The 22,186-nt window shown below is 44.0% G+C and overlaps 1 protein-coding gene across 7 annotated transcripts in view; it reads right to left on the minus strand.

The window, feature by feature from the left end:
• RBMS3 (RNA binding motif single stranded interacting protein 3) overlaps positions 1 to 22,186 on the minus strand; it is a gene marked incomplete at its 3' end in the record, with an annotated part of 779,945 nt that overhangs the window by 64,694 nt on the left and 693,065 nt on the right. For all 7 annotated transcript variants that reach the window (XM_082193455.1, XM_082193458.1, XM_082193459.1 and 4 more), the window contains one exon: positions 19,666 to 19,712. In XM_082193455.1, coding sequence (XP_082049581.1) covers positions 19,666 to 19,712 — 47 coding nt within the window. The remainder of the gene's footprint in view (positions 1 to 19,665; positions 19,713 to 22,186) is intronic.

A 22,186-nucleotide genomic window follows, 5' to 3' on the forward strand; every position in this document is an offset into this window, starting at 1 on the left:
GGACTACAACTCCCATCATCCCTCACCACCGGTCCTGCTAGCTAGGGATCATGGGAGTTGTAGTCCCAAAAAATCTGGAGGGCCAAGTTTGCCTGATCTAAGTTGATTAGGAAGATGTGGGAAGAGAGGCAAGCAGAGGCAGCAACAAATGATGGAGGAATAAGGGCAACATTATCACAATCCTGGAAGCAACCAAGAGAGTTGAGTAGAGGCACATTTAAGGCAGGGATTGCTAAAACAGAAGACTTTAAGTGGAGCATCTGCACAGTACTGGGCAATGGAGAGGAACTGCCTATAAAATGTTGGCTGGTGATTAAAACTCAGTGAAGCTTCACAAGAACCCTTAACAAATGATGTAATGGATTTGTCAAGTTGCTTCAACCAACTTGAGCAGACTTGAGGCTCTTAAGTAGTTAGACTGCTACATTTTTTCTGGGCTATAGACAAGAACCATCGGTTCTTTGAATCATGGCCATGATGTTGGGAGAATAACAAAGAGAGAGAGAGGGAGGGAGGGAGGGAGAGAGAGAGAGAGAGAGAGAGAGAGAGAGAGAGAGTTTATTTTATTACTCAGGTTTCCAGCAACTTTAAAGTCAGATGCCAGCTAAAAACTACAAACTTTCAAATACAACAGAGCCAAGACCTACAAACTTTCTTATCTAATTCACATCTTATCTAATTCACTTGTTGCCTGCAGTTCACAACCCAACTAACACACAGCTCCTTTGGAGGGGGGTGGGTGGGATGGGAACGCTATGTTTGAAATAGAAAGAGAATGGAGGGTGCCATAGTTTGATTGATTTGCAATCCCTATCAGATAGAGATGGATAATTAAAACTATCTATTAAATCATTCTTGACATGGGAGCAGAATTAAATTACGCCTTCCTACTCTACTTCTTATGACGTCAACTCCAACTGTAGAAGCAAAATGTGTTTCTTTTGGGGGGGTTATTGAGTTGTTTTTATTTTGATCATGTCTCTTGTGGTTTTCTACTTTGATGTTATTCTGTGAACCACCCTCAGACCTCCAGGTATATAGATTCAATAATAATAATAATAATAATAATAATAATAATAATAATAATAAGGCAAGGTGTGACCTGTGCATATGTGAGAGGCTGAGAAAAGAATGTGCTGGAAGTTCTGCAGGGCATCAATGGCTGCTTCTGTTTGAACCACTCGCCTGTGATACTGGAAATCCCTCGCCCCAATGAAGGACTGGGAGAGCTGTACAGCGGTATCTCAGGTTACATATGCTTCAGGTTACATACGCTTCAGGTTACACACTCTGCTAACCCATAAGTAGTGCTTCAGGTTAAGAACTTTGCTTCAGAATGAGAACAGAAATCGTGCTCCGGCGGTGCAGCAGCAGCAGGAGGCCCCATTAGCTAAAGTGGTGCTTCAGGTTAAGAACAGTTTCAGGTTAAGAACGGACCTCCGGAACGAATTAAGTATTTAACCCTAGGTACCACTGTACTTGAGGAAGGGGAGTTTGCTGCTTCCTGTAAAACCTTAGCAGGAACTAGGACCATGTCATGTATGACTGCGTAGCAGAGTTTACTCATCAACTTGGGGAGAGCACAGAGGGAAAAGCTGATGTAATAATATAATACTACCTCACCCATCTGGCTAGGTTTCTCCAGCCACTCTGGGCAGCTTCCAGCAGAATATTTAAAAAATGATGAAACGTTTAAAACTTCCTGATACATGCATGTAGCAGTCAGGAGGACCACGTTCTATGGAAAGTATTGGGGAAGAGATGTGTCACAATCTGGGCTTGCTGTATGATGAATCATAGAACAGTGGTGTTGGAAGGGTCCCTGGGGGTCATCTACTCCAACCCCCTGCAATGCAGGAATCCAGCCCACAGCCGTCCCTGGGTGGGGGGCTCGAACCATTAACTTTCTGGTTAACATCCAGATGCACTTACACCTTGCGCCACCTGCACTCATATTTTGGCCTATTGCTTTGGAACTAGTAGGTGACTATTCAATGGGACTTTTCAATGAAGATAACCACTTGTTGACTACAACTATTATTATTAATCGAGTGAAGTTCTGTAACCACTGAACTACTTCAATGAAGTGCACTACTGCTTAATTGCAAGGACTGAACTATCAATCATAGAGAACTCTAGTCATGATTTACTGTAATCATTTGAGTCTTTTATTGAACTGAGCGTGGTTTAATTACAGTTAGCAGATCTTCAAAGGTTGAATAGACAAAATAATTGAACGAATCCAAATGAAACTCACAAGTCTTTGTTCTGGCAACAGATGCATAATTAAACAACCTAATTATGTGCTGTATCAGTTGGTAACGGATTGCTAAACCAAGTTAACTGATGGGTAGAGGAAACGGCTCTGATTCTCAGTGACTCTCAAGGATCCCAGATAGAGATCTTTCAGATCACTTAACTATGTGATCCTTTTTAAACTGGAGATGCCAGAGACCAAACCTGGAACCTTCTACATACATGCAAAACATGTGCTCCACTACTGAGCTTTGATCTCTCTCCAAGTGTTGGTGATTACGTTCGTTGAGCAATAATGATTCACTAACCATTGATGGGAAATTGAGGCATTTCATTGTTTTTTTGTCAAGCAAAGAGCAAAGGGGGTAGTTTCTCTTCTGAGAAAATACACTTTGAGGTTCAGGAGTAATTCCTGAGCAGTTCAAAGTCCAAACTCAAGGGGAATCTAAGCGATCTGGAAGAACAATTTCAAAGGTTTAAAAGGATTTGACATTCAGATGTCCAGCTGCCATTGGATTAGCCTAGAGGGCTAATGTAAGTTCAATCCATTGAAGGACAATGGCTAGAGATGTCTCTGCAATCGGAATCTCCAGAAAGGAGGCTATTTTGAGGAAAATATGAAGTGAAGACCTTTTTGAAATAAAAGGTTAAAAAAAAAAATTGAGGTTGTGATAGGTACACACCCCTAAGCACTGATGATGTGTCTGAATGGGGGGGGGGAATGTAGCAATGAGACATTACCTATTAATTAAATATTTTTAGAATATCACTGGGTCTCTGGAAACAAGATGGACGAAGCTTGTTGGGCCTTATCTATAGTTGAACAACATTAAATAACAGAGGACGCCCGACTGATTTTACACGTTTGACCAACTTGCTAAAACAAACTTCTCCCTCTGCTTTTGTTTCTAGCTCAAATAAGAAATTTCCTTCTAAAGATAATTAGCCTTTGTCAGTTAATTCTATTTCTATATTATGTCCCATTTTTCCCTCTGTCCTTTTCTTGAACTGAACAGCAGCTATACATAACAATAAATGAGACCTTGTCTGTGAACATCAAAGGACTAATCTGCCTCTAAAAAGCTGGAAAACTGCAAGGCTAATGAGAAGGAAAACTTCGGTATTATCTGCCTCCATATTAAAATAGGTGGTAGCAAGTCACTAAATTAGAGAAAATGGATTTGGCAGAGAACAAAAGGCCTATATAAATACTGTAAATAAATAACTAAAAACTTTAGCCTGGAAGGGTAGCTATAATGATGAAGGACAGGTTATTCTGGAACCCTGTATTACTTATTAAAACAGATGGTAGAGTTATCTTTCAGTGAAATCTGCAACAATTTACGATTCAAATAGCTTGATGACTGATTCCTTTGTCAAAATGTTTTCACTGTAAATGTCTGTATATAAATTTCCCCTCAGCTCTTTTTGCTGGCCCATGTAGGACCAGCATGGATAGTTGGTCCCGGTGAATATTTGGCATTTTCTCCCCTTATGGCTTTGATCTATAGGCTACCACTAAAACGAGGCTGCATTTTAAGCTGCATTTTAAACTATATTCTAACTTATATTTTAATCAACTTGTTTTTGTTTATGTTTTTACTGTATTTATATTCAGTGTTAGCCACCCTGAGCCTGGTCTTGGCTGGGGAGGGTGGGTGGGCATAAATAAAATTATCATCATCATCATCATTATAACTTTGTAATATATGGAAACATTACAATGGGGGGGGGACTTTCTTTTGAATGGTCAAATTATGTGCCTCCATATAGTTCTATTTGTTACAATATTACTGTCAGGGAACTGACATCAGAGGAAAGGGAGGTGGTAGGGCTCCCAGAGGCTGGGAGAGAGTCAGCAGCTAAAGCAGGGACCAGCAGGGGGAGAGAGGGGTCTCTGGAGGAGGATCTCATGAATGCTGAGAGAGACGCAGCAGCCAAGGCAGGAACCAGCAGGGGAGAGAAAGGGGTGAGAGACACGTCCAGCGAAAACAGCGGGGAGGTGTCAGAAGCAACCGTAGGGAGACCCATACTTCGCCGGAAGCTGCCACGTCGTGAGTCCAGGAGACGCGTTTCCATTAAGGAGCTTCTTTGCTGGAAGCGCTTCTGCAGACAGCCACTGTCAGACTCTACGAGTGACTAGAGCAGACATGTTTGAGGAGCTCTGTCACACACAGAGGTTTGTGGAGCCGCACAAACTCTGAGGGAGCACGATTTTACGCACAAGCAGCTAATCATCCCATCATAGCAGTCTGACAGTCTCTGTACGCTGCCTGTGCAGGAGATAGCATCATGAGCGACCCAGCCGGAACCGGAGGAGCAGGGGTTGGAGCTGGTCCAAGCTTGGAAGAAAGGTACCGAGCGTTGGAAGTCCAACTTGCGCTGCAGACGGCGAGGCTGGAGGAGAGAAGGGCTCAGGATGCAGACAAGAAGGGGAGAACCACTCAGTTCCCCAGAAAGGTACCAGGATTGGTGCAGAAGTTTGGGGGGGACCCCAAGGATTACCATGCCTTTAGGACAGAGATGCAATATGCCCTTAATGTGCAGTTTGATGAGTTCCCTGATGAGGAATCGCGAGTTGCTTTCGTAATTGGGCATCTTGAGAAGGGGGCGCGGGACTGGGTTCGACCCCCGATGGCAACGCACAATGACATCCTAAAGGACACTATGAAGTTCTTTCGTGCAATGGATATCATGTTTTCCAGCGATATTGAGGAAGGGTTGGTGCGCAGACAGCTAATGGCTTGCAAGCAGGGAAGCCGATCTGTCCGTGAGTACTGGACTGAATTTACCATGCTGGTTCACAGATTGGGGTGGGATTTATCGGCGGCCCCCATTCAGATGCTATTTGAAGAAGGTCTTTCTTCGGCTGTGAAAGACGAACTGTCCCGGAGCCCCAGGGCGGTGTCTATGGATCAGCTGACCAAATCTGCGCTGACCATAGGAGCGCGCCAGGAGGCAAGAGCCTTGGAGAGGCGGGAAGGGAGAGGGGAACGTTGGAAGGAGTTCCGCATTCCAGACATTCCTGAGCCAGCTTTCCCGCCGGCAGAGCCGATGGAAATCGGAACAGCGCGCGCGCGCGCGGTTTCAAAGCCCAGTGAGGGGGCTAAGAAGGAGGGAAAGGGCGCCCGGAAATGCTATCTCTGCCAACAGCCAGGCCACTTTGCCAGAGTCTGCCCCCAGAGGAAGGAATGGCAAGGGATGGTGGGAGCTGTTGAGGGAGGAGAGCAGGGAGAAACGGAGCAGGTAAAAGCCAACGCCTGGTTGCCACAGTCGGGGCACTGCAGCCAGGCCAAAGAGCAGTGAAAGTGCCCGTGCCAGAAGCTCCTCAACCTGCTCTAGTGATTGAAGTGTCGCTAGAGCTGCAAAATGGACACCCCCTAAAAATAAAGGCGCTGTTGGACTCAGGCAGCTCCTGCAATTTTATGAGCAAGGAGTTTGCTGCTGAACACCAGATACAGACGATCCCTTTAAGCAACCCCCTGCAGGTGACCACGATCGATGGCAGGGAGCTGTTGGGAGGAGGAGTCAGCTTGCAGACCGTCCCAATGATAATGAGGGTGGCAAGGCACACAGAACTGATAGCGTTTAATGTGGCCACCTTGGGAGGCGCTCCCATTATTTTGGGAATGAGCTGGCTAGCCCTACATGATCCGCTGGTGGGCTGGCATCAAAGAGTGGTTTCCTTCGGTTCAGCACATTGCTTAGAACACTGCAAGGGGGAAAAGGGTTCAGCAGGGGCCCAAGCCACCCTAGCAGGGACTGAAGTAATGGTGAAGGTGAAGGTACCACCACAGTATGCAGATCTCAGCGACGTGTTCAGCGAGAAGGAAGCTGACCAACTACCCCCGCATAGGCCCTTTGATTGCCAGATCAATTTACTCCCTGGAGCACAGCTTCCTGTAGGCAAGTTGTATGCCATGTCAGACAGGGAAATGCAGGAGTTGCGAGAGTTCATTGACAAGAACCTGAAGAGAGGCTTCATCAGAGAGTCCAAAGCAGCGGGGGGTAGCCCAGTGTTTTTTGTGGATAAAAAGCACACGGACAAGCCGAGACTTGTATGTGATTTCAGGCGGTTAAATGCAGTGACAGAACCGGTGGCTTTCCCTATGCCCAGGATTGATGATATTTTGACCAGGGTGCGGAAGGGAAAGATTTTTACAAAGCTGGACCTAAGGGGGGCGTACAACCTAATACGTATAAGGAAAGGGGATGAATGGAAAACCACCATGTTCACCCCTTTGGGGGCATTTGAATATCTCGTGATGCCTTTTGGATTACAAGCAGGCTCAGCGTGTTTTCAATCGTTCATGAACCACGTACTGGGGCCTTTGCTCTACAAGAATTGCGTGGCCTTCCTAGATGATGTGTTGGTGTATTCGGAGAATGAGGAGCAACATGTGAGAGACGTCAGAGAAGTATTGAGCAGGCTGCAAGCCAACAGGCTGTGGGTGAAACTGGAGAAGTGTCAGTTTCATACCAAGGAGGTGGAATTCCTGGGGTACCGCCTGTCAGACAAGGGATTGGCCATGGATCCCGGCAAGGTTCAAGCAGTGCTGGAATGGAAAACACCCAAAACCAAGAAGGATGTGCAGAGGTTCCTAGGGTTTGGAAACTTTTATCGTAAGTTCATCCGAAACTTCGCCCACCTGACGGCGCCCATTACGGACTGTCTCAGCAGTAAAAAGAAGTTTGTTTGGACGGCGGAGGCGGAGCGAGCGTTTGAGGAACTGAAAAGGGCCTTCGCCTCTGAAGGACAACTTCTGCATGTGGATTTACAAAAAAAGCTGAGGGTCGAAACAGACGCATCTGACAGAGCCATAGGGGCGGTGCTTCTTCTTCTGCAGCCGGGGAAGGAGGAGTCAGAGTGGCGACCGTGTGCCTTCTTTTCGCGAAAGCTGAACAAATCCGAGAGGAACTACACGGTGTACGACCGGGAACTTCTTGCTATTCATGAGGCTTTCCGGAGATGGAGGCACCTGCTAATTGGTGCACAACATAAGGTGCAAGTGTGCACGGACCATAAGAATCTAGAGTATTGGAGAACTGCGCGAGTGCTCAACCAACGGCAGTTGAGATGGGCCCAGGAGTTCTCCAAATTTAACTTTGAGATTTGTTACGTGCCAGGCCCAGAGAACGTTAGGGCGGACGCTCTCTCACGTAAACCTGAATATTTGGAGGGGGAGGGAGCACCCGAAGAGACCCATGTCATTCCAGAGGACCGCTGGGTGTGTGGGGCGGCATTAGTGGGGCAAAGGGAACTGGTAGAGGGAACGGTGCATGATGAATACGCCCAGGACAAACTCAGGGGTCTCAGGAGGGAGGGAGACAAACCCGGGGGTTTTGAGGAGAGAAACGGGGCGTTGTACTACAAGGGAGCGTTATATATACCTGAAGGGGAATTGAGGGAAAAGGTACTCAAGCAACTGCACGATAGCCCCACAGCAGGGCATTTTGGGCAACACAAAACCATGTGGCTGGTTACCAGGGAATTCTGGTGGCCCAAGGTCAGGGAAGATGTGCGGGAGTATGTGAGAGGGTGTGACCAATGCCAACGAGCCAAGGGGGAGAGGCAGGCACCGGCAGGTTTATTAGAACCACTACCCACACCTGAAAGACCATGGGAAACAGTGGCAATAGATTTCATGACTGATCTGCCAAGGTCTAGAGGGAAAACAGCCATCATGGTTGTGGTAGACCTGTTAACCAAGATGGCCCACTTTATAGCCTGCTCACATGCGGTCACAGCAGAAGAAACCGCTAAATTGTTTGTGGAAAATGTGTTTAGGTTGCATGGCGCCCCCTTGAGGGTGGTTTCAGACCGAGGGAAACAATTTACTTCCAGGTTCTGGAGGAAGCTCATGAGCTTACTGCATGTAGAGGTTAATTTCTCAACTGCCCGTCATCCAGAAACCAACGGGCAGGCGGAAAGAGCTAATGGTGTCCTCCAGCAATATTTGAGGTGTTATGTGAATGACAGAGAGAATGATTGGGTGGAGAAGCTGGCGTTGGCAGAATTTGCCTACAACAATGCAGAGAACGTGTCCACGGGGATGAGCCCCTTTTTGGCTAATCACGGGTGCCATCCCCGAGCCTTCCCAGGGGGGGAAGGGGAGAACTGGAGCGTTCCAGCTGCAGAACAGTTTGTTGAAGAAATGGAAGCGATCCATCGCCAGCTCCAACTCAACTTAAACAGGGCTAAGGAGGAATATAAGAGACAGGCAGACAAAAACAGAAGGGAAGGTGAAAGCATTAGGGTGGGGGACCAGGTGTGGCTGTCTACCCAAGGGTTACCATTCAAAGGGGGTTGTAAGAAGTTAAGACCCAAAAGGCTGGGCCCATTTGAAGTCACGCAGCAGGTCAACCCGGTGGCTTTCAGACTCCGGTTACCGAACCACATGAAGCTGCACCCAGTTTTCCACAGGTCGTTGCTGTCACCGTATAAAGGGGACAGAGAAGGGAGGGTCAATAGGGGACCAGCAATGGAGGAAAAGGAACACAGCTACCATGTAGCGGAGATTCTCGATTCCAGGTGGAAGGGAGATCAAGTAGAGTATTTGGTAATGTGGGAAGGGGAGCCGGAGTCGGAAAACACCTGGGTCATGGCAGAGGATGTAGATGATGAGGTTTTAATAGAAACTTTTCATCAGAGATTCCCTCGTAAACCTCAGCCAGTGGCGAGGTTCCGGAGGGAATACTTTGCCACTACCGACGAAGAAGAAGAGTTGGAGGGGTTCTCTGATTCCGAGGCGGAGGAGGATTCAGCGAGCCGGAACGAAGACCGATGGAGGGAAATGTTCGAGACGTCTGAAGATGAAGAGGATTCGTTTCGGGGTTTTATCTCCTCACCGCCCAGAGGAGAGAGTATGGGCGGGGGGGAAGGGGGCCCTGGAGGGGAGGTGGATGTCAGGGAACTGACATCAGAGGAAAGGGAGGTGGTAGGGCTCCCAGAGGCTGGGAGGGAGTCAGCAGCTAAAGCAGGGACCAGCAGGGGGAGAGAGGGTACTCTGGAGGAGGATCTCATGAATGCTGAGAGAGACGCAGCAGCCAAGGCAGGAACTAGCAGGGAAGAGGGAGGGGTGAGAGACACGTCCAGCGAGAACAGCGGGGAGGTGTCAGAAGCAACCATAGGGAGACCCATGCTTTGCCGGAAGCTGCCACGTCGTGAGTCCAGGAGACGCGTTTCCGTTAAGGAGCTTCTTTGCTGGAAGCGCTTCCGCAGACAGCCACTGTCAGACTCTACGAGTGACTAGAGCAGACATGTTTGAGGAGCTCTGTCACACACAGAGGTTTGTGGAGCCGCACAAACTCTGAGGGAGCACGATTTTACGCACAAGCAGCTAATCATCCCATCATAATTACTAATGAATTAAGTTATAGTTTTCCTTTCCCTGGGACCATATCAGTGAGGCCAGAGGTAGGTCTTGTCAACTAGGCAGCCCAGGACCTCTATACACACTTGCTGGGAGCCGAAGGGCCCTGCCTGCTCCTCTCCACTTGGCTTGGGGTGGGACCTGACAGGCTCCATAAAGAACTGCTGCTGCTGCTTCTCCTGGGCAGAGAGGGCTCCCTTTTTGTTTTTCAAATTGCTCTTATTTTTTTTACCTATGTCATTTTAAATTGTGATTGATATTGATGCTGTATTCTTAGTTTCAGATTTTATGATTTATGTGGAAATTGTTTTCCATTTGGTTGTGTACTTTTTGATGTGTTTTATTTATTGCCTACAAATTTTGGTATACAGTGGATGCTCAGGTTGCGAACGTGATCCGTGCGGGAAGCACGTTCACAACCCGCAGCGCCGCATCTGTGCACACGCGGCTTGCGATTCGGCACTTCTGCGCATGCGCAAAGCGCGATTTAGCGCATGCTCGCCCGCCAAAACCCGGATGTAACCCGTTCTGGTACTTCTGGGTTTCAGCGGGTCCGTAAGCCGAAAAAACGCAACCTGAAGCATCCGCAAACCGAGGTGTGACTGTACAGTGGTACCTCGGGTTACGTACGCTTCAGGTTACATACGCTTCAGGTTACACACTCCACTAAGCCAGAAATAGTGCTTCAAGTTAAGAACTTTGCTTCAGGATAAGAACAGAAATGGTGCTCTGGCAGCACGGCGGCAGCAGGAGGCCCCATTAGCTAAAGTGGTGCTTCAGGTTAAGAACAGTTTCAGGTTAAGTACAGACCTCTGGAATGAATTAAGTACTTAACCTGAGGTACCACTGTATTGGTAATTATGTAAATCTTGTCATGTTGTAAGCCACCTTGAGCACTGTTTTACCTATGGGAAGGCGGCATACAAATAAAATGATGATGTTGTTGTTGATGATGATGATGCTCCTCCTCAGAAAGCTCACTTCGCTGCTGCTAACTCAGCGGTTTGACTTCACCCCTGGAGGCGCACTCCATTGGCTCTCGAGACTGACGGATGCCAACAAATAAATCCCTACTGCACTCCAGTTCTCTTGATCACTTGATAACAATTTGTCTAATAGTTGGCAATAATATATTATCCTTGTTGTTCCACTCTCAGTATGAGTTGATTTATAGTCTAAAGGTAAAGGGACCCCTGACCATTAGGTCTAGTTGTGGCCGACTCTGGGGTTGTGGCGCTCATCTCGCTTTACTGGCCGAGGGAGCCGGCGTACAGCTTCCGAGTCATGTGGCCAGCATGACTAAGCTGCTTCTGGCGAACCAGAGCAGCACACAGAATCACCGTTTTCCTTCCCGCTGGAGCGGTACCTATTTATCTACTTGCACTTTGATGTGGTTTCAAACTGCTAGGTTGGCAGAAGCAGGGACCGTGCAATGGGAGCTCACCCTGTCGCGGGGATTCAAACCGCCAACCTTCTGATCGGCAAGTCCTAGGCTCTGTGGTTTAACCCACAGCACCACCCGCGCCCCAGATTTATAGACTACATGCATCCAAATACATAATTATGGGAGGGTGGTTTTTTTTTTACAATTATTAATAATCTTTTTTTAAAAAAGCTTAATTTTTGTTCAATTTATTTTCATCTCTAATAATATGAATAATAATAAAATACCCCACCCATCTGGCGGGGTTCCCCCAATCAAAGAAACAATCAAAGAACTAGAAACTCCCTTAAAAACTTTGTGTGGTTATTTATTAATTACATTTATTCACTGCTTCTTAAGTAAAAGCCCCAAAGCAACTTACAAATTCAGAATGCAAAGATACCATAAGCTGCTTATAGAATTTCTCAAGAATAACTAGACATTGCTGCACAAATACTGTCTGAAAAAGGAAATAAAATAGTCCATTTACTAACTAATTTGGGGAGGTGATATAAGAAACCAGAATCTTAAAAGCCAAATCTCCCTGACAGATAAGGATTTTAAAATATGGATTATATTTTTGCCAAGAAGAGGTGGCCACTGCTGATTCCTTAATACACAGTGATCAAACTAGTTTATTAATAGAAGAAATCTACTAATATAGTTTGATCAATATTATCAATCAGCTACACTTTTTCTAGGCACACAGAAAGAATATGACTAGGTTAAATGGAATTATCTGATACGTAAATTGGAATTGTTTTTGTTTGGGGTTACCACTATCTGTAAGGAAGCCTCCATTAAAATATGGGCTAATACTTATCAAATTTCTCTCTCTTGAGGCAAAGGGCAGGTATGCCCATTGCACTCATAGGTGTTTGCACTGTGTATTCAGCTGTTTGAAATAGCAGTAAGAAATAATGCTAAAATGTGGTGGTAGGAAAATGTATGTTAATAGTAGTAGTAGTAGTAGTAGTAATTTATATGTTGTAAATCTGAGAAAATAATTCTCTATGCAGATGACATATTGTATTCAGTGCAGGACAAATAACATGAAACATGTACCAAACCATATTTTATAACACATGCCATTTTATAACATTTATATTTCATAACATAAAAAATAATAACGGTTGTAACAAAATGATAAACACCAAGTCTATTTCCAGATTCCAATAAAAATATTCAGGAGGTCTAAATTTGTTGCTGACTCTAGATCTAGCAGAATTGACAGTGCCTGGTGCATAAAGTTTGCCCTTTCTGATTAAATTCAAATAATTATTGTATTTTAGTGCCAAATCAAACAATCTCACCTAACACATTCAGGACCTTTTCAGTGGTGGTTCCCTGTTTGTGGAATGCCCTCCCTCGTGAGGTGCATGTGTCTTCCTCATTATTGACTTTCAGGAGAAATGTGAAAACATGTATTGCCTTCCATTAGTGACCTGGATCCTATTCCCCCCCCCCTCTGTAAACAGAAGGAACCTCTTTTCAGAAAGGAGAGTTCCACACAAGTAAAGAGTCTTTGTGTAGGAGCAATTCTCATACGTTAAAAGTCACTCCTTCTGTTCGTGAACTGAAATCTCAGGATTCAAGCTACAGAATCCGCATAGAGATGTTTCTATTTGAAAAAGCTATGGTTTTGCAAAAATAAAATATTTAATGGAATGTAGTCATTTCATACGGTGATTTACTGAATGGAATGCTGTTTTCCATTTCACAAAGTGATTTGTGTTGCCATGTGCATGCAAACTGAGGAGAAATAAAGTCCTCCCCAAAACACAGGTACACAAAAATATTCTTCTTTGGTTCCCATATTTTCAAATTAGATCATGCATTTATAGTTAAGGGGAAAATATGGTCATTGGTCTGGTAGACAAAATGTATACATTATTAATGATATTGGATACCACATCCCATAATATTAAAGAGGACAAGAAAATAGCCTGCCCTCCAACATCTCCAGTACAATTTGAGAATGGAGTTGAAAACACTCTTTCGGAAAATTGCGAGTTAAAAACATAAAGGAAGGTGATTATAAAATACCAGTGACATTTGAGTCCATGTATGTTAAGTAAAATTTAAATAAGGATAACTGCTGAAGCTAAGAACACGTTAAGTCAAATTTTGTTAATATGTATTTGGACTTCTTCAGCTAACAGCCTATATTGGATAAGAAATTTAAAATGTAATTTAAGAAGTTACAGGCTAATATTTACCAACAGATATTGTTCTGATGCTTGTGAGGCACCTTCAACAAATGAATAACTATAATTTGGAAATGGTAATATGTTTACTTACTGCAGTATGCATATGCTGCTGAATATTGGGGTGGGATTGATCAGTCACCATTGCTGGATTGGTTTTTCTGGATCTGGGATCTTATATATAGGCCTAACGTTATAATCATATACACACGGACTTGAGAGCATAGTCATGTCTAAGACTGCACTGTAACGATTCAAATGAGAGAACTCGGTGGGACAATAGGTTTATTCAAAGATGGAGTTTATTAATCACTTATTAGAACTACTTGAATGACAACATAAATTTATATAAGCTTGTCCCTGATACCCTCCTGATTTTTTTAGACTATACCTCCCATCATTCCTGACCATTTGGCTGATGTGAGTTGGAGGAACAAACCTCTTGGGAGAGGCTGGTTTATTTTCTCTTGAAGTTTAGAGCTTACAGTTAATTAAAATAAGCAATCGGGCATTTAGTTGTGTTAAGATGGGGACAGTGGCAGGGAGAAAAAGAAGAAGTCAAAAGTAATCTGACAGAAATTTCATTTCAGTAATAAATAAAAAGAAAGATTTCAAAATATGCGTGGCAAGCATACTAGGCTCTGGGAAGGGGTGGTGGAGGAGGGGAATTAAAGAAAACAGCAATAAATTTCTGTTCAGTACTGCCTACACACTAAATGCTTGACAACAAATGTCTGTGGTTTTAGCTTTCAAACATAGCTGGGTAATATTTTGCAGGTGTCCTATTTATGAGGTAATGAATGAGGAGATAGGAACATTTTACACAGCACTGGTGCTCTTTGGTCATCAAGCAAGAGCCTTTTATTTTTTAAAAAAGTGGGTTCTGAATGCATTTATATTTCATTGGCTCACCAGGAATATTGGCGAGTTCTCTCTATTTCATTAGCACGCCTGTGTTGGCCACTGGGAGTGGACACTGGTTCCCTGACAAATTTTGGTTTTAAGTACATAAGCAAAATGAATCTAGAGATGCTAAATGAAAATGATCAGTACATGATTATAGTACTGGGATTTATAGGGTACTCGGTTTGAAAATGAAATAAATGTAAGTAAGCCTGCAAGTAACCAGAACTGTGTGTTTTTGCTCTTTTCTGTTCTAATCCTTTCCATCACATGGACAATATTTCCCCCTAAGAGGTTAAAAACATTGCCACTTAGATGGATGCAATGTAGATGAAAGACTGTAGAGGGTAAGAAAGTATACAAAGAGAGAAACGTCCTACTTGAACCTCCCAATACTCCTACCTGGGAATAAGCTCTTCGTGAATCACATTTGATGCGACTTTTGAAAAAATGGCTTGCTTAAGCCCAAGACTTGATAGGCAGCTAACCATTTCCTTTTCAGTTAAAGAGAAGCAGTTATCTAAATAGCATTTAAGCCTGGAAAATACATACTCAAGCAACAGCAAGGAGCAAAAAACATACACACACACCACATGTCTCTCTCAGCTTTCATGTCAAGGACTTTTCACCGTAATAACTTGCAAATGCTCTCTTATAAGACTTAAGATAAAATAGGAATTCAGACGCTCATGCAGCTTCCTAAGCTTCCAGGAGGAGAAGACAAGATTTCGTTGCTTAAGGAGAATTCAGTGGTCTGGTAGGAAGGACTTAGTACTTGTACGTAAACAAGTACTTGGACATAGTACTTGGACGTAAAGAGGTTTTTTCCTTTATTCATTTCCTCTTAAAGAATTCATCTTTTTTCCTCTTCCCTCAATTTTCCATAACTCTAAGCCACCTTGGTTGGGTTTTGGATTTCTTTTGGCATTGAAAGGTGAGGAATACATACATTTTAAAAATTCTTCCTTACTCACTCGTAATTATTTCTACCAAGGAACATTTAGAAATCCCATTTCAGACCAACGGAGAGGCAAAAGGTTCAAAAGTTAATTCCCATTATCTCCTAGGTTGCCTGTTTTATAGCTTATACAATCTTTGTAAGAAGTTAAGAAGACATCCGAAGAGTTGGCACACTGGAACCCCGTCCTGTCTTTCTGGTTTCTCCAGAGCTTTCTAGTCCAAAAGAAAGACAACTTACTGCCCTCTTCACCTGCTGTTTTCTTAGCCTTAAAGGTAAAGGTAAAGGTACCCCTGCCCGAGCGGGCCAGTCTTGCCAGACTCTGGGGTTTGTGCGCCCATCTCACATCTATAGGCCGGGGGCCAGCGCTGTCCGGAGACACTTCCGGGTCACGTGGCCAGCGTGACAAAGCTGCATCTGGCGAGCCAGCGCAGCACACGGAACGCCGTTTACCTTCCCGCTGGTAAGCGGTACCTATTTATCTACTTGCACCCGGGGGTGCTTTCGAACTGCTAGGTTGGCAGGCGCTGGGACCGAGCAGCGGGAGCGCACCCCGCCGCGGGGATTCGAACCGCCGACCTTTCGATCGGCAAGCCCTAGGCGCTGAGGCTTTAACCCACAGCGCCACCCGCGTCCCCCACAGCGCCACCCGCGCTTAGCAAACCTCAAAAAAGGCTCTCTTCCATCTCTCACAGCAGCTAACTGCTCTGACCTTTGCATATTCTCTTCTAACACTGCTTCTAATTGACTCCACCAAATCTCACAAGATCATACTCCACCAAATCTCACAAGATCATACAAAGGGCGTGGGTGACATTTTTCTAGCCTAAGGACCACATTCCATTCTAGGCAAAGCTTTCAGTGGCCACATGCCAGCGGTGGGCAGAGGCAAAAGTGGACAACCTTTGTAAATTTTTCCTTTGTACAGCAGCCTAATTTTACACACACACCTCTCAATTCTCTATCTAGGTCAGCAAGCAGCATTATAGGAGTTCAAAGACATGAGTGTTTATCAAGACACTCAAAACTGGCTACTTTTCTTTTTAAAAAATGTATTTGATAAGAAAAACAAATAGAATTCTCTAACTTCCAAATGTAAATTCTACCTTATTGCTAGAAGTGTATTGTTCTTTTATGATGTAAAGTTACGCTTCATGCTCTTAAAATGTTGTAAGCTGCTTGGATGTTCCTTATGTGGCAAGTGGCTAATAAACTGAATAAATAATGGTGAGGAAGATGATCATCTTAGCAACATGAGATTTACAATTCAAGCAGCTAGTGATAAATACATCTTTTTCTATATCCCAAACTGTTCTACTACAGCAGCATTTGTTCTGCTATTACAGTAGTCCTAACTACAAACATTTTAGCTATGACAATATTGCTTTCAAACATAAATAAATGCCATTTTCCAGCTAAACCTTTAGACCCCAGTCTCTCTTCCCATTACTCTACCATCATATCCCCCCCCCAAAAAATGTCTCCTAGTATTCCTCCTGTCAGTTCTGTTACCACTCGCTCCCACCCTCAACATACCAAAAGGGGTTTTCCTCAGTCAGTCCAGGGAATGCTCCCATCTCAATCAAGTGTACAATTCAAAATTACCTCAAAAAACAAGGCATCCATTTTCAATCAATCACAGAACAACTAAACAACAAAACAACAAGCCCATGGGATGTTACTACTGCCCCAGAAAACACTTCATATTTTTATTTTATTTTTTTGGTCACTTGAGAATTTCATTATTTTACATCAATAGCAAGAGTAAGTGCTCTGTTTCACAAGCACCAGCTGGATGTCTAAATGCTATGAGAACTTATTGGACTGGGCCCAGGACATTGTTAGTATGAAACAAAGCAGCTCACCCCCTCTGCCATACATGTAGGCTCTTCTGACTAATACAGTGGTGCCCTGCAAGACGAATGCCTCGCAAGACGGAAAACTCGCTAGACGAAAGAGTTTTCCGTTTTGGAGGTGCTTCGCAAAACGAATTTCCTATGGGCTTGCTTCGCAAGACGACAATGTCTTGCGAGTTCCTGCTGGTTTCCCCCCCCCCTTTCCCCCCTTTTTCTAAGCCGCTAAGACGCTTATCAGCTGATCCGATAAGCCGATAAGCCGCTAATAGCGCTAATCCGCTAATCCGTCAATGGGCTTGCTTCGCAAGACGAAAAAACCGCTAGACGAAGAGAATCACAGAACCGATTCTTTTCGTCTTGCGAGGCACCACTGTAATGGTTTCACTTGTCTCTTTTAACGCTCAAAAGGTTTTGAAATCAGGAACACTCAATATCAGTTGAAATTGGCATCCAGATGCATAATCCCAATGAATCAATAGACAAGAAAATACTCTAGTTCATAAAATGTGTTGTGGGAGTGTAAGGTTCCTTGTATGGCAAAACAGGAAAAAAGGCATAATGAATTATTTTTTAAAACCCAGTAAGTTCCACAATCTGACATGGCAGACTTTAAAAGCATGTGGCTAGGGTGGCGCTGTGAGTTAAACCACTGTGCCACTTGGGCTTGCCGAACGAAAGGTTGGTGGTTCGAATCCCCGCTCCCGTTGTTCGGTTCCAGCTCCTGCCAACCTAGCACTTCGAAAGCATGCAGTGCAAGTAGATAAATAGGTACCGCTGTGGCGGGAAGGTAAACGCCGTTTCCGTGCACTGCTTTGGTTTCACCAGAAGCGGCTTAGTCATGCTGGCCACATGACCCGGAAGCGGACAAACACCGGCTCCCTCGGCCTTTAAAGAGAGATGAGCGCTGCAACCCCAGAGTCGTTTGTGACTGGACTTAATTGTCAGGGGTCCCTTTACCTTTTATATGGAGTAACACACCTGACAGGAGATCATTTATTTATCTGTAACTACACTCCGCAATCGTAATTTTGTTCTTTGATATACTAACACCTTTGGTGTATATACACAGGCTACAAGGACAGATTTACAAACGTCCTTAACAAGATAACACCTGGTTTACAACAGAGTTCTTCGGGACACATTGCTGATAACTAGCAGGCAACTCACATATTTCAACGTCTACATCACAGAAGGAAGCCACGGTTGGGAAATGCATCATCGTTTCTCCTATACAGGCTGTATTTCAGTGCCAAAAATTTCACTACCACTATGTCTTTATGAAGTTGTACAACGCCAATGCCTCATATTTATCCTCAGAAATAAACATTATCTCCTTGCATGGCATGCCCATAGGTAGTTCTGACAAAAAGCTCATGAACAATATCCCTGGGCTAACATAAAGCTTAAGTATTACCAAGCATTATTACATTGGAGGCTTTCATTGCCATGATATCAGATTAGAAATGAGAAAGATGAGTTGGAGCCAGCAAGTCTGTTTTACAATAACCATGCACAACCCTTTCTGTGGATGACAAGGCAGGGAAAGATGTCATCCATCAAGTTCTCTAGAGAGGGCTGTGTGAGAGGGAGCCAGTGAGAGTGCTGAGAGGAAAGAACCATCATGAATCAAAAGCCCAGTACAACCTCCAGTTTCTTGGAAATTCAAAGGAGAAATTCTGAGGCAGGATTCTGGTGATGAGATCTGGTGATAACCCTGCTTGGAAGTCACCAACCCATGCATGGAAACAACCAAAAATGGCTCCCACATACATGTATTGTGTATAAATAATAAATTATAAATCATTATTATAAATTATTATTATGATGCCTACTTTATGTGCACATGGAGAATCTCTCTCTCTGACAGAACGAGAAGCCAATGTGAACTGCGATGTTGTCATGGAGATTGTCCACACAGGAAAATATATATTATTGAGAAGCTTACAATTTTATCTCAGTCACTCCCCACGAATGGGAGTACTTGAACTTTCAAGGGAGCCATTGCTCCAGAGTAAAAAAAATGTTTCTCTTCAAATGAGTGGATCTTTCTCCAAGAGAGTGGAGGATGGGGTTTGGGACATTTGCTAGTTTTTGCTAAAAGATGACCAGAAACACCTTTAAATGGTTGTTTGGAAGTGTAAAATGCACTGATAAACGCTGACTGACAAATACGAAGAAGAAGAAGAAGAAGGAGGAGGAGGAGGAGGAGGAGGAGGAGGAGGAGGAGGACGACGACCTTTGGTATGAGGGGCATTCAGGGGAGAAATGATCCTTCCCTAGTCCTTAAGATAATTTGAATATGTATGCTTCTTGAGTGAAGGAACTAGGCATACTGAGGGAACTATCTACTGCCAAAACATATCTGCTGTCAGGGAAAGAGAATGACTCCTTCTCCAGTGAACGTACAAACCTACGTAAATCTGCAGTTGCCAAATGGATATGAGAAAAGGCTTCACAGTCAACTAGATGATATGAACAACAGGATGCAAAAAGGGGGAAAAAGAAAACTAGCATTTATGTTTGACAAGCTAGCTTAAATTTGTTTTCAACAGCATTTTTGTGGGTGACTTGTTCTTTAAATGATTTCTTTTTCTTTTTTTTTTTTTTTGCTGCTGGAAACCAGTCGGGGGCAGGGAGAGATCATGGTGCTGTGTAGTATTTTTAAAATAGTAAAGTATATGCTACTTACCCATTCTGAATAGCGGCCGTGGGGTCATATGTCAAGGCCATGCCAGCCTGTACACAGTTAGGGGGGAAAACAGAAGGTTACTCTTTTTATATCACACATACACACAACAACCAACGAAAAAGGGGAGAAATTAGAGAACCCACTATATAATCCCTTTTCCCCATTTTTTGACTTAAATTGACTTTTAGTGCTTTTAAAAACTTGCATTCTATTGATGTCAGTTTCGTGCTGTGCCAAACGCTGCTTCTATTTTCACAAAAGTCTTCATTCACCATAAAAGAGGCATTGTTGTTGTTGTTTTTCTGTCTCTCTTGCCGAGAGCGGAGGAACTTAGAAGAAATGTTGTAGTGTCTGTGTGCAGGTTGCGCTTCACAAATGTGAGTGGTGCCTGGGTGGTCTTTTTCCGCTTTGAGTTAAAACAGAAAAAATCCCGTGCATGGCTCTTTATAAAATGGTATATCGTGGAAAGCCCTCCATGGCTGACAATTTCATCCCCCAACGTTGTGTGACTGTTGTTGGACTCCAGTTCCCATCAGCCACAGGCAGTATGGCCAATGATCAGGAATGATGGGGTTGGACTCCAGGAACCTTTGGAGGGTTGCAAGTTGTAATATTTCTCTGGAGTTTATGAAAGCCCCATTTGTGCATAGAGGGGTTTGAGGTTCTTTGCACAAAGCTTATACTGTATCCTAGAATCCCCATGTGGCTACAGAATGGTCTTTCTAGGAAGCAGCGCCAGAATTTACTACGTTATATGAGGAGCTCATAGGTGCAGGGAGAGACATCAGGAATTGTGGTGGTTTTTTGTAATGAAGTAGAAAAATGACCATTTGGCCACTTCATTCATTCAGTAAGCAAAGTGCAAAGTTCTCTCCTTCACTCTCCTTGCAAGCCACTTGCTTCACCTTCACCCTCTTGAATTGCCCCCAAAGATGGAGGTGAAAGATGCAACACCATGTAGATATTTTTATTCTCCAAGAAATAGGATACAATTGCCTGGTAAATGTGTTCTGTTTATTTCCACTGATTTGCACCTTCTGTGCTGTCTGTTATTTTATTTTTCTTTAGCTGAATGTGTCAAGCATTTAAAAGCTCAGTTTAGAGCCCATGATAGCAATCATGCTTTTCTGTATTGGAGACTTTAATCCTGTTGTGGATCAGAGCCATAGCTAGGTGATCTTATGCCCCTGGCAGAACCATCCAGATAGCGCCCCCTAGCTATGGACAAATGAACTCGTCTTTCCACCTCTCCTCCAACCCCCCCTCCACCCATTCAATTCCTCACACACTTCACCTTGTAATGAATTCTTTCACAGAAAATCCAATATTTATTTTTTTAACCAATTTTGAGGGGCCCCCTCGCCTGCACCCCTGGAGGGGGCCTTTCTCATCACCCCCTAGCTGCAGCCCTGACCCTTATAGACCATGACTAGGATACAAACTACAACAGTTAAATGGTGTAAAATGTAAGTTGGTTCACATTTATTTCCTTCTTACAGACAAATGATCAGTTACTAAACCAGAAAAACTATGTTGAGACACAATAATTATTAGGCCCGGGCAGTTATGTTCAGTGGTACTGTATTGATAACATTACCCCAATGACTTGGGATGTTGCTTTTAAACCAGCAAAAACAAGATAAAACTGCAATGCTGGTAACAGCAACCACTGACATTGCAAAATACAGTTGTGCTACATATTACCCCGTTTATTCTGCTTACTCAATGAGCGGGGTGTTCAGATCGTGTGATAATGTTTAAAATGTAAAAGGAATCAGAGGAACTGAGTGTCAACTCTTAATAACAACCGTGGGCCAATCATACAATGCAATCCATACCATTATTGGTTATTTCCCTTTTGACTGACAGTGCTGACTGGCAGAGCCAGCGTGGTATAGTGGTTAAGAGCGGTGGACTCGTAATCTGGGGAACCGGGTTTGCTTCCCCGCTCCTCCACATGCAGCTGCTGGGTGACCTTGGGCCAGTCACGCTTCTCTGAAGTCTCTCAGCCCCACTCACCTCACAGAGTGTTTGTTGTGGGGGAGGAAGGGAAAGGAGATTGTGAGCTGCTTTGAGACTCCTTAAGGGGAGTGAAAGGCGGGATATCAAGTCCAAACTCCTCCTGTAAACTGATAGACAGTGTGTCATCAGAGGTCTATACGCCTTTTGTATGCTTGTCTCCATCTTCCTCAGTTGGAAAAATAAAAGCAAACAGCCTGCCTACTGGTATGAACTTGTAATTTAAGTACAATGTCAGCCTGACAAGGTGAGCCACACAGAGTAGGATGACTGGCACACATAATGACCCAAATGAATGAGATGGACTATAACTCGAAAGCCCAGCCAGAAAGCGAGATGCAAGGTAGAAAGTAAACAATAAGGATCTGGAAACTAATAAGCATGTGGTAGACACATAAGGAAGAGAAGAGGAGAGCAAATGGGTCATAGGAATTGTTTAGAAGTTGTAAGAAACATGGGGGATGATTTGGCAAAAAAAGAAAAAGAAAATACTGTAAATAAA

Source organism: Podarcis vaucheri (assembly GCF_965113315.1).
Source record: "Podarcis vaucheri genome assembly, chromosome: 12".
NCBI lineage: Eukaryota > Metazoa > Chordata > Lepidosauria > Squamata > Lacertidae > Podarcis > Podarcis vaucheri.